The following is a 13,120-nucleotide window of genomic DNA, read 5'->3' as shown; positions in this document are numbered from 1 at the left end:
TGCTTATTATTAGACATACGTTTTAGCTTATTTATTTAGATAATGCTGTGAGTAAAGATTGTATTTTAATCTTATTTTGTATTTGCTACGTTTACATTTTAAATTTACCTTAAGTGAAAAGCTTCGGGCAATTATATTATGTGCTACAAAACCCTCTACAACAACACAGCATACCAAAGACAGTTCCATTAAAAGAACCACCGTTTCCATCAAAGACGGTAGCGGAACTGCGGAACACCCCCTACGGTTTGTGTTTACCCGGGAAATTGAAAGGCGAAGATATTCAAAGTAAACCGCATCATCAACTCAAACAAAGGACAGCATTATACGGAAGGGTTTGTTTAGGGGGAGTAGGAGGATAAAACAAAAGACTGGGGCTTCCTTCATTACAACACCTTTACACCTATAACCGGCCACTAATGGTCGCTTGTTTATTGTTGATTGTTTAACCGTTCCATTGTTGGTTCCGACTCTTGTTGTACCAACAACCCTCATTGTTGCGCGTGCTGTAGTTTGATTGTCACTCGAGTTATTAGCGTGACACGTTTGTAGCTGAATAAAAGCTGTTGTAAAGAGTTCAAATTATAAAAGTAAAGGATCCGGTATGAAGCTATAAATGGTTGAATGCTCGGAAAATGGAAATTAAACACAACTATCGAGGTAAATTAAACAGCCTACAGTACTGGGAGTAATAAGTAGTGCAAGGATTATAAAAGGAAACGATGAACAGTTGTTGTTAAAATAAATATGTACGCCGTACTGCAAATGTATGGCCTAGGCTTAGATCAATAAGAATTGTATACAAAATCAAATTTTTACTTTAAAGCAAGATTCCATTTTGGGACCTGTCTACATATAGCAACCTGAGGGTCTTAATAATAAAAAAAAAACTTTAGTTCAAACCATATGAAACTAACGGAATGTACATAAACCACGGCATGTTATTTATTCATATTTGTTTATTTATAAATGAACATAAATATGTTGGTACATGTGATAATTGTCGACATAGCTAAGTATAAACAAATAAAGCAGTTTATAAAAAGTCTATGTTTATGGAAAATAAACGGTTAATACGAGTACTTGAATAATTTTCATTGAAATGGCGACCATACAGAGTAGATAGTAGTAAGCAGTTGAAGCTATTTTAAGACACAAAGCTTTATTCACACTGTAAAATATTTGGTAAAATATCTCGATGGTATTCCAAACAGCAAATATAATCACCAACAAACGGATTTGCTAAGTATAAGTAAATCTGGGAATAACACGGTTAACTTTAAACCAGTGAATATGCGACTCAGCGAAACAGCTGATGATCGCTTTAATTTGCGGGTGATAATTAGCGGGAAAGCTCTCTGATTGGCTGAATCTGACGTAATGAGCCAACTTGGCTTCTCTTATCGTCTTATCGCGCTATCAACACTGATTGTTGAAACTTGGGATTGCGAATCTACCTGTAAACTGTGTTCTACATCCATTACAAGTTTGATAGCTTTATCAATTGAATGAGTAATATGCAATAACAATAAGGTGATTAATATTCTTCAATACCGAAAGTAGAATTTATCTAACACCCAACATAAAATGCATGATTATTTACTAAATAGATACTGTCAAAGTATTGCAACAATATTAAATATAATAGGCTTACTGTAATTAATTATTGTGTTAGGTTATTAGAAATATGATTTATTTTACGATACCGGTACCACACAATTTGTTTATCAAGATATTAAAATTTAAATTTATTCGGATATGTATATTTTCTGAAAACTGTATATGTATAGTTTTTGCAGAAGTGTGTCATTTAACGTTGCATACTGACGAATTCTCATCAGGTAAATTTAAATGCCTACAGAGCTAAGTGCACGATTTGCATATGTTAAAAAATTAGGCAAATGTAGAGAAAGTGAAATAACCACAAACCCGTTTCAAGGACACCTTCTAAACTATGCATGTTAATTATACTACGAGTATTTTACAACCCAAATTAAATTGAAAATGGGGACTCATTTGAAAGATACAGTTGGTTTTTAACTTTAACTATCAAGGTGTTACTGGGCCTACTTAAAATCCAGTCGTTCATCAGACTGTTGCAAAAGCAAAAAAGTCCAAAAAGTGTTGGCTAAGCGCCGGACATCGTAAAACCTGACTAAGTGAGCTGTAAAATAAACGACGCGTGGCAACATAGTGACAAGTGTGGACACTAAACATAGAACACAGCATCAACGTGCTACCTTGCAATGTAGCCCAGAAATACTTATTGTAGCATACCATTATCTGTCATCTTTCTACATAGTTTAGCTGTGTGTAAGGATTAACAGGACATCGTAAGATGCAATTTTATATGACTTGTCTACATTATTATGGATCTGTCGATATAAATATAAAATGTGTAATTACTTGCTTTTGCTACTGTCAGTCTATCAACCATTCGGTCGACTATCAAGCCAAGATTTAGAAGGAATCTAAAATGAAGTCCTGGTCCCAGTGTTCTTGAGGAAATGTTATCATTCTATATACGGGAATATTTGGACGGATTGTGAATAGAAGTTTTCTAAAATAAAATGTCTGCTAAACTACTTCCTGTTCCTCGTTTCTAGCAATCAATGAGTAAACATTGACAAAGTAGCTGGTCGTATTGTTCAATGTACATCATCCCTTTAGATCCTGAGGTACGAAGTGGTAGACTCGGACCATCGCCTACAAGTGGAACAGTCTCCGTCACTGGTTTGTTCGCGTATTTGTTCTGGTGTTTGTTCAGCGATGGCTCCGTTTGTTTTGCCCAGTTTGTCCGTCGTGTTTGCAATAAGCACTATTGTTCTGCTACACACAGGCTATCGGCTGCCGATTCCATTGTTGATGTTTTTATAACCGTTGTTTGGTTGGTGTTCGTGTTATTGTGTTTGAACACTGCACTTCATGTATTGATTTCGTTTGTTATATCAAAACGAAATTTGTTAGGCGATATGTTGCTTCGTTTTTAAAGAGTTTTTTATTGGTTTTACAGACAACATATTTATTATGTGGAAGTGATGCAAGATACGTACATTCTATAATCATGTATATCATCAACCAATAATTATGTATATCATCAACCAATAAGTATAACATCAAGTGTAGGTCAGAAGAGTCCAAATTATTGCGTCGCTGTACACATTTTTGATTTTTCTGCATACAAAATCTGTCTGTAAAGCAGATAGTTGTTTTATGATCGTAAACTCGGGGCCTTATGAATCCGAAAAACGCACAACAGTTAATTCAGTGTAAAATACAAAAATAACAAGACTATATGACCAAGACTCCACTCCCACTCACTAGTGTAGTAAATATAGATTTTTAAAATATAATAAATATAAAAAGGATACTCGTGTTATTTTATTTTTAATAATTAAATAAAAATAAATATGAAAAAAAGAATTAAAATTAATATATATCAAGTCGACATTCTATTTACTGCATTCTTTTTTGTGTTCAATTTATTTTATGATTTTATACAGCATAAATATCAACAAAACGTGTTAATAATAAACAAACGCGAGAATACCACAAATGAAGCAAATAGTTAACAAAATCAAATATCCTCACTAACTAAGCGTTTTACATATGACATTCGCAAACAAAATCTGCTGTATTTAGAAAACCCGCAGTAATCCCTTCTAAAGCATATTTGACGCCAGATCTGTGTGTAGCAGAGCGGGATACAAATCGCCAAACACTGACAACCAATCGGAGCAGGGATTAGCGACATCTCAAACAGCTGACTGGCTCCACCAACAATCAGCTGGTGGCCAAATCTGCTTAATTAACTGTGCTGTATTTGGCGGGAAATGCGCGTGTTTTTGGCGTTGTCCCGGGGCTTAGCGCTCGAATAATTACTTATAGGATAAACCGTGCTTCGCTGCGCAGACGGGTTTAGCCAGGTTTAAAACGTGTAATTTATTATATTTATCTTTTCACGGGTATTATCTTGCAGTAGTCGGATGTGTTGAATATAATTTGTAATTTTAACTTCCACGGTTTAATACCGCTTTGAATCATTAAAATGGATTTCCAATGCAAATTTAATACACTGTACATTATTTAACACAAAAAATATGTTTCGTTAACAAATTATTAGTAAAAAATTACCTATTTAATCTTATGTAATTATATTTGTGGCAATTTTTATTTTTAACATTCTACACAGCTGACATCTCATTTATAACTTTTCAGATGTAATTTAGTGTAAAACCTCATAGGAGCAGCAAAGACATCCAGCGGTGTCGGGTCCACACAAAGGTAGCTGACAACCCAGTAAAGTGTTTTAGCGGGAATATGCTAACAGCTGTTCAACAATAAACGTTTGTTCTACTCAAACAGCTGATATTGCTGTGCTCTCGGGTTTCTCCTCCACGTTTATGGCATGAGAAAATAAGTATACCTTCACTCGTGTATACGAGTATTATATAAAACAAGTAACAATATGAACTTTTGATCCTCGGACCCTTTATTTATTGTTTTAAGGTTAGCGTTAAGAGTCTTCTTCACCCCTGAGAAAAACATTGAAAACATGCCTCGGGCGTCCTTCGCTCCTGATGGAATTCGTAAAGACATATTGCTAAAACTTTTTTTCCTTACAGATTAATGTTGGTTCTAGGTCCCTCATACACGATATATCCAAAAAATCAATAGTATAAGTACAACAAATCTTAAAAGTAACGTAAATTTAGTTACTTTTAAAGTTCAATAAAACTATTTTTTTGTTTAATTTTCAATTTTTCGAGGTATAAGGGCCGTAGTATAACTATTCAACTACATTGTTACAAAGTTTCAACAAAATCTGTTGGAAAACAGCGTCCGAAACGGGGGACGAAATTAAGCTACACATAACATTTTATGCAACTTTGTACAACAAATGGGCAAACTCTGTAGAGGCAAGGCTTTTTTGGCGATTTTGCAGACATATTTTCGAAAATTCATAAGAACTAAACCAACAGAGCAAAACAATTGAACCGTATACTTGAACTGTTCGTAATGACATGAAGAATTTAAAATTTGCAACCTAATAAATATTCAGAACAGTTTTGTACTGACATTTGAAATAAAAAATTATTTTTTTTGGTAATAAAATTAAAGTTAAGCTTTTGCATGATCCAAAAAATTCCCTATGTGAAATTCAAGATATACAAAATGTTTGGAACGAATTTCCCTAAATATAAATGTAAAAAGATTCAAATTACCATTTTGTTTTAGAAAGTTATTTACCTAAAAACAAAAAAAATGGCGTATCTCGATTTTGCGCTATAAAATTAAAACAAGACCCAAATAAATATCTTCTTATGAAATGTGTAAAAGTACATAATATTTTTGTAAAGGCAATAACATTTTGAGATAAAATGAGGTACAGTAAGAGTTGTTCATGGAAAATTATCATAAAAATAAACATTTCATGAATTTTATAAATCTTTGAACTTTTCTAGAAAACATTTTCTACTCAAACATATATATTACTTTTCAACGTTTGTTCACTATGAGGAAAAGTTTAAAAAACGGGCTAAACGTAATGTCCAAACCTCAAATTTAGTAAGTATATGCACAAGAAATAATAACAAACTAAATATGTACAAATTTACGACTAATAAATATGAATCAAATTGATAAAGTCAAAAGTCACAATCAAACCCGCAATATTCGTTGTTGGTAAACAGTTTACAAAAACCGGCTAATAATAGTGTCTCAAGTTTCTAAAAGAAATGTCACATTTCAGTAATGGCACGATAAATAATATTTAAACTAAAAACTTACAAATTTACAACTTTTATTAACGATGCAAACTGATAAATTAAAATCACAGAAAACTCGATTTGTTAGTTATTGGTCAACAGAGATTGAGGATTGAGATTATTAACAGAACCCAAAAAATTTATAAATTGCATCGTAGATACCAATAAAGAATTAAATAACGTAGTATTCATAGTGCACATAGTAGAGTAGTTTGCATATTGTAATGCCAATACTACAAGAGATAATATATTTTCGATTGCAGGTCCAAAAGTAGTTACAAAAGTGTTCTACTGTACTCTAATGACAATTCGCTGATTACTTTCGAAACTGTTATTGCAGTGCAAGTATATATTTATCCTTATACTGTACAGTAATAAAATGTACTTCCAGGTCTCACGGTTAGTTCCAGTTTCAGAGGCAACACACATGAATACTGTAATAAATAATAATTATATTCTGTTCTGAATGAGGAAGAGTGCTAACAATGGATCATCGATAACAAGTGGCCCTTGATAAGGAGTCTCAATTGATAATCCCTATAAGATTCTTGCTAATAAGGTTTTACATGCATAACAATTACAAGATATAATAATAAATACAAATAAAGAACTATAAAAATTGTTTACAATAATAAATTTAGGTTAGCAAAGTTGATATTTTAAACCAGAATTTATTTCGATATTTTTGGATTGAAATACATTTGAATACGCAAACAGTAATATATTTGAAATTATTTTAAAACTCAGTACTGCAATCGATATGTAGTCGTGACATAAAGCATTGGTATACTTTTCGAAGATAAATAATCCTCTTTACTTAATGGGAACACGCAATTCAAAGCTAAAACGTCAAAGAAATCTGGAGACAGGGCCAAAATGTCCAAAATAAAACTGAACAAGTCACACTCCCTAACTTTATATTCGGAATACTCCTACTAAAAGGCAACAAATACCAAGGGGCGAAACTGTTCTGGGGACAGAACTGCCCATAAAAACTTAACAACGCCTTATCTCGAGACCGGAATAAATAACAGATTCTACTTGGAGAGCTCCGAACGATCTCTCCGAGGCATAACGACCTCAAACTTCCCCAGCGAATAAATTGGAACCTGCAATTGCGAGTCTTTAAGTAGGAAGATTAAAAACGCATTTACACAGATTATTAAAATTAACATAATTATATTACCTGTGCATGTATTATAATATAAAATTGCCAATTTACTGTGACACAACTAAACATTTATTTTTATTGAAAACGGGATTATTAATTTGTTATTAATTTTGATATCACTTATACTTACAGGATTTGATCCTTTGCAAAATTTCAAGATACTAGTGTTTTGAGAATATACTTTTTAAAGTACCAGGTTTCACTAATTCTAATGTGATTTAACCTTACCTGATTCGGTTTAGCAAGCGAATCAATTTAAATTAATTTTAGTTTGGTTGCATTTTACACGATTTTGCTTTATTGAAATACGAGAGTTAAACTACAATCATCTACCTACTATCTTTCGTGTATATCAAGCTCATCACCTTTTTGTGAAAATATAAGATGTTATTCATGTCGATTCTATATAGTATATAATTTTGTTTTACATATGCATAATATATTCTATTACATAGAACGAGGCTTCAGTCTTATATGACCCATAATTAAGTCCCAACAATCCAGCTATGTGATAAATGACACAATCTCTAGGCCTAACTGAAATAATATGTAAACGGGATACATTTGTATCAGGGAACAAACGCTTCAAGATACATTTTAAAACGGGAAAAATAGTAATTCATAAACAGAAACAATAATCCGACATACGTTTCCGCCTAGCCCTACAATGTTTATCAGCAAGCCCTTTAACTGTACAAAGACACGGCATGCCACTGCTTGGCACCACGGCTATAGGGGTAATGTAGGATAAAAAACGAGGCTTTGGGAAATTGGATCCCGGCCAAGCCTCAGACTATTTATGACCGCGAAAAGAATCGGAATTTCGAAACGCTGAAGAGGTAAGGGCGGTTATGGGTTGGCGACGGACTTTACGATGTCTTGAGTTGGCTGCGGAACAACCCTTAAACTTTACTGCTGCCCTCCCCACCCCTACCAGGTAATATGAAGAGGGTCGGTGAAGGATTCAGTTTAGCATTTTCAAATATGATGACTCTTATAGCAATTTAAAGGGAGAAAATATTCACTGTTGAATTAACAACTAACTGTATTTCATGTGATCTCTTCTAATACGTAATATGAGCAGAATCATCTTCCCCAGGAAGAAAATTATAGATGGTGTAGAGTAAAACTGTGGACTGTTTACAATAACTGTGTGTGTTTAACTATAATTATTTTGCAGCCCACCGTATAAATAAAATCAATCTATCCCTAGCTAATTTCTGCAGATATTTAAAATGTATTAAAGAAAGAATTACTGTATTTCCTTATCAATTTTAATGCATCCTATTACCGGCAGTAGCAATTGTACATTGAAGCAATGTATGTTTGGCTTGTAAAATATTAAACGTGAACATAAGTAAATATGCTATTTGTTCATTTGGTGATAAAAATTGGAAAATGTTTAGTCGAATTTGAAATATGTTCAATATACTAGTATTTGTTAATACGTTCGTGTTAACTACGTAATGGATTTTAAAGTAGAGCGATTAATAGAAGCACTAAGCAACGTGTTAAGTTAGCTACTTTCGAAACACAAGACTTTAGAGGTCTACTTAAGTTTAGCCAAAACACACTGTCAGACATTCACATGTCTTTGAGAGGAGTTGGAGTTGAGGATGGTCGGATGCAGGGTAGAGAGATGGGTGAGAGAGAGGTAGAGACAACCCCCCCCCCCCCTCCACCATTCTCGGTGGCCAGATTTGTACCGATTATACCAACACTGCAGCACTATTAATCCCGGCGGAGAGCCGTAAAAACTTTATGGCCAACGCCACTTTATGAAATTGACACTCCCTTTGGTCGTTACCCCCTTTCGTCATCCCCCCCCCTGTCAAGCTTGCGACGCTCCGTCGTCAACCAGATGGTTTTATGATACGTCCCTGGATGCTAATTTGATGTCTCAGTAAAACCGGATAGGCATACAGTATTAGCAATACGCGATTACAACGATGATTATATTGATTTTTAAACTGAATATGCGACGTGAATAAATCTGCTGTTGAGTTGAGCAAGTCTTGTTTTGATACATCGATACACATTTTTGCCTACGCGGTATATTGACTTCATAAACGTACTTATCAACTTGTATGAACGTTCTGGGGCCTTTTTCACCAGACAATAGTATAGACAATATAGGTAGTGTTTAAGTATATAAATAAGATTATGTTGGATACAAGCTACAAATTTACACATATTTAGTACGAACTTCTATGGACCGAGCTCAAAATGTCAAAGATGGAAACATGTTTATAACAATCTAGATCAAACAACTTTGCTCGTATGAATATTCAAATTTGAATCTTCTTTTGATCGTTGATGCAGAACATCGACATGTCTTCCTGGAAATGTCTCTTCTATAAGAGATAGCAAGCTTTTCTTGTTACATTTCAACACAAAACGGTAGATAAGTTGCGAAGTTACCACTAACTTTGCGTGTAGTCAACAAAATATCGATATTATTTATTTAGCCGTGATAAAATAGCATCACCATGTTATAGTTTACCTTCCATCGTGGTTCCTTTTGAATGGGTTTAGCACCGACCTGGGAACAAAAAAGTAGTCTGTAAACATTTGCATCAATAAATAGTATTTAAATACACATGCGCACAATGTGTTTCAAATTACTCGTGGATAGATTTGTTATTTAACTACATCTAAAAAGTTTGATTTAGCATTAGGACGAAAATAAAAATTAATATTTGCTGACCTCCTACTGCAATTGAGAGAAAACTATAAATGTAAGATTTAACACGGTTGGTTAACCATATTTGTAAACATTCGCTCGTATCAATATGCATGGGCAATGGAAATATTTTAGGCAATGACAAGGTGGAGGAAAACTGTGAAACAACTCATAATTACATTTTCAGCATTCCACACAACATTGATATCAGAACGTTCGCGTGGGGAAGCGGTTGGACCTGAGCAGAAAATGATATTTTACGTCATTGTGCACATTCTCCGCCCGCGCTGACCAGAATGTACCCGCTCGGCGCCATTGATGTATCGGGTATCTCGGAGGGTAACAACATAAATAATACCTCGGAACCGCGGCACACCGCCAACTTTGTAACACAACATCCCAAACTGTTTTTTGTTAACGCGAATTTCCTCTGGTCGTCGCTCTCCCCCCAACTCTTACCAGAATGTACCCGCTCGGCGCCATTGATGTATCGGGTATCTCGGAGGGTAACAACATAAATAATACCTCGGAACCGCGGCACACCGCCAACTTTGTAACACAACATCCCAAACAGTTTTTTGTTAACGCGAGTTTCCTCTGGTCGTCGCTCTCCCCCCAACTCTTACCAGAATGTACCCGCTCGGCGCCATTGATGTATCGGGTATCTCGGAGGGTAACAACATAAATAATACCTCGGAACCGCGGCACACCGCCAACTTTGTAACACAACATCCCAAACTGTTTTTTGTTAACGCGAGTTTCCTCTGGTCGTCGCTCTCCCCCCAACTCTTACGGTGTATCTTCAGCGTTCAGCTATGTTTCAATCTTATTAATAATTTTAACATTCTTATATAAGAAAGTGTTTTTTTTTATATTGTTGCGGGCTTAACGGGTTCTTTACAATAAAAACTTGGCGATTTTATAATAGCTATTTTATTTACACTAATTGCTCTCTATTTACAGATATTAGAATTACCTAACACCTAACTAACCCTATCTAAACCTAGCTAAAGCCTATTCTAATTTACAATGTTTCTACTTACAGCTAGCCTCTACAGGATTTATCACTTCTGTTACAACACTGTCACTACACTGTCACTAGAGTCACTACACTGTTACTCTCACTGTCACTACACTGTCACTGCCACTAGCACTAGCACTGGTCACTAACACCGACGGGAACTTGCTGTGACGATTCTCGGAAGACTCAACTCAACTGAACTGCCGTGTGCCGTAAGACGGTCCCTTATATAAGTTTGCCGTAGAACATTCTAGAGTGGAGAGGTCGAGTATCCGTTGTTTACAAACCGGCGTAGAACTGTAGAAGGTTCTGGAGGGCCTATTCACGTAGTCCGTTGACATAGGTCTATTGTCTATCACTGGTGCGTTCGGAGAAATCCCGTTTTGACAAACTACCCTTTTGAGACGGCGCCTGGCTATTGTTGTGCGGGGCTCCTGACTTGTAACACTACCCCCTCCTTAAGACTGTTCTGCCCCAGAACAGATTTCTCTTGAAGCTTGAGATCTTCTGGACCAATAATGTCTCCGGTTCCCCACGGGTTGTATACACAGACCACAATGTCGATGCCAGTGTCCTCGAAAAGTTCCTGCACCATATTCCTCACGATCCTCCACTCCAATCCGTCATAACCACATCCCAGCCTGGGAATAGCAAGCTTTTTTATTCCAATCCGAAGGAGCTTGTCACGTAGGTCTTGCAGGCTTTTCTTCAACGATTCGTAGGAAGGCTTATTGTTTGACGTTTCCTTTGTTACGAGGTAGAACAAATGCTGTCCGTTGCGCTTCAGGTGAAGGGTCGTGCCAATGGTGGGGCTCTGACGCTCAAGATCTTCGGTCCCTCCAAACTTTTTTCTGAAGACTGTGGCTATACCTCGCGACGCTCTCAGGTCTTCTGCTACGCAGTGTGCCAAGGCATATTCCACTGGCAAGGTGAAGAGGTCCTTGTATAACAGCCTCGGTCCTTCGTTCCCACGTCTCTCAGGCACGGCGTATTTTGGCTCGGTCGACAGGTTCCGAACTTGTTGTTCCTCTCGTTGGCCATGATCACCTTTGTAGCGTGCAAGCCTGTTGAAATGGACTATCTTGGGTTTGCCGTTTGGTTGCCTCTTAATCCGGTAGATGACGTCATTTAAACGGGAAATAACTTCGTAGGGTCCTTCCTGGAGAGTTCTGGAGTTTTGGCGAATATCCACGACGCCTTCTGGGATTGTGTAGCCACACGAGGTCTCCAGGTGTGAACCCTCCTTTCTCGGCCTTCACGTCGTACCTCTCCTTCATCCTGTCGCTTGCTCCAGATATGTTGCGACGGACTTTCTCGTGTATCTCGTCCATTCTCTTCCGAAGATTGGATACGTAATCCTCACCAACGACACATTCATCTGGTTTCAAACCATACTGCAGGTCGCACGGAAGACGGAGCTCTCGGCCGAAAACTACGTTGGCTGGAGTCTGGCTGGTGGTTTCGTTAACCGAACTCCTATACGCAAGTAGGAACAGGTGCAGGTATTGGTCCCAGTCCCGCTGATGTTCGGAGACAACTTTTGACAGATATCTTCCCATCGTCCTGTTCATGCGTTCAACCATGCCATCTGACTGTGGATGAAGAGGTGTTGTTCGAGTCTTCCGGATACCAAGAACTTCACACATTCTAGAAAATACCGCTGACTCAAAATTTCTTCCTTGGTCAGAATGAAGTTCGAGCGGGACTCCAAATCTGCTCACCAATTCTTTGATTAATATATCTGCAACAGTTACCGCTTCCTGGTTAGGCAGTGCATAGGCCTCTACCCATTTGCTGAAGTAGTCCATTGCAACCAAAATAAATCTATTTCCAGCATCGGACATGGGGAACGGTCCTGCTATGTCAATGGCGATGCGCTCAAACGGGGCACCTACGTTGTATTTCCTCATTTTGGCTTTTCGTTTGTTGACAGGGCCATTTGATGCTGCGCAGGTCGCACACCTTCTGCACCAGTCTATGACGTCATCTTTTTGATTAGCCCAGTAGAAGCGCTCCCTTACTTTCACCAGTGTACGATGTACCCCTAGATGGCCTCCAGAAATTCCATCGTGCACTTCCATTAACACTTCAGGAACCCTCTTCCTTGGGATTATTAGTTGGAGTTTTCGGTGCCCCCCTTCCTCCGATTCGACGACTCGCTTCAAAACTCCTTCTTCCATTAAAATCGAGTTCCACTGCGCCCAGTAGGTCTTCACGTTCTTAGACAATGGTGCAACATCCTGCCACGATGGTCTTCCTTTATTGTCACTCTTCCACTGCATAACGTGCATTAGGTCTGGGTCTTCTTTCTGGTCCTCTGACAGCTTCTTCTTGTCCCATTCATCGTCAACGCGGTCACGCGATGAACCGATGCACTCTTGTCTTCCTTGCGTGTGCAGTGCATGCAGGTGTCTCCACACGGTCTTCTTGATAGTGCATCTGCATTCCTGTGGCTCGGCCCTGCACGATGTATTGAT

At 37.2% G+C, this 13,120-nt stretch overlaps 1 protein-coding gene across 9 annotated transcripts in view; it reads right to left on the bottom strand.

The window, feature by feature from the left end:
* The window catches only part of LOC128989846 (uncharacterized), a 232,733-nt gene that overhangs the window by 45,391 nt on the left and 174,222 nt on the right, over positions 1-13,120 (bottom strand). For 7 of the 9 annotated variants that reach the window (XM_054411928.1, XM_054411972.1, XM_054411955.1 and 4 more), the window contains exon 6: positions 9,443-9,481. The exons of the other annotated variants lie outside the window; for them this stretch is intronic. In XM_054411928.1, coding sequence (XP_054267903.1) covers positions 9,443-9,481 — 39 coding nt within the window. The remainder of the gene's footprint in view (positions 1-9,442; positions 9,482-13,120) is intronic. 9 annotated transcript variants of the gene reach the window in all.

This window comes from Macrosteles quadrilineatus, unplaced genomic scaffold (assembly GCF_028750875.1).
Source record: "Macrosteles quadrilineatus isolate MER2022 unplaced genomic scaffold, UCM_ALF_1.0 Scaffold_1__1_contigs__length_201487025, whole genome shotgun sequence".
In the NCBI taxonomy this organism is placed as follows: domain Eukaryota; kingdom Metazoa; phylum Arthropoda; class Insecta; order Hemiptera; family Cicadellidae; genus Macrosteles; species Macrosteles quadrilineatus.
Note: the sequence above shows the minus strand (reverse complement) of the source record. Positions and strands in the feature narration are given on the sequence as shown.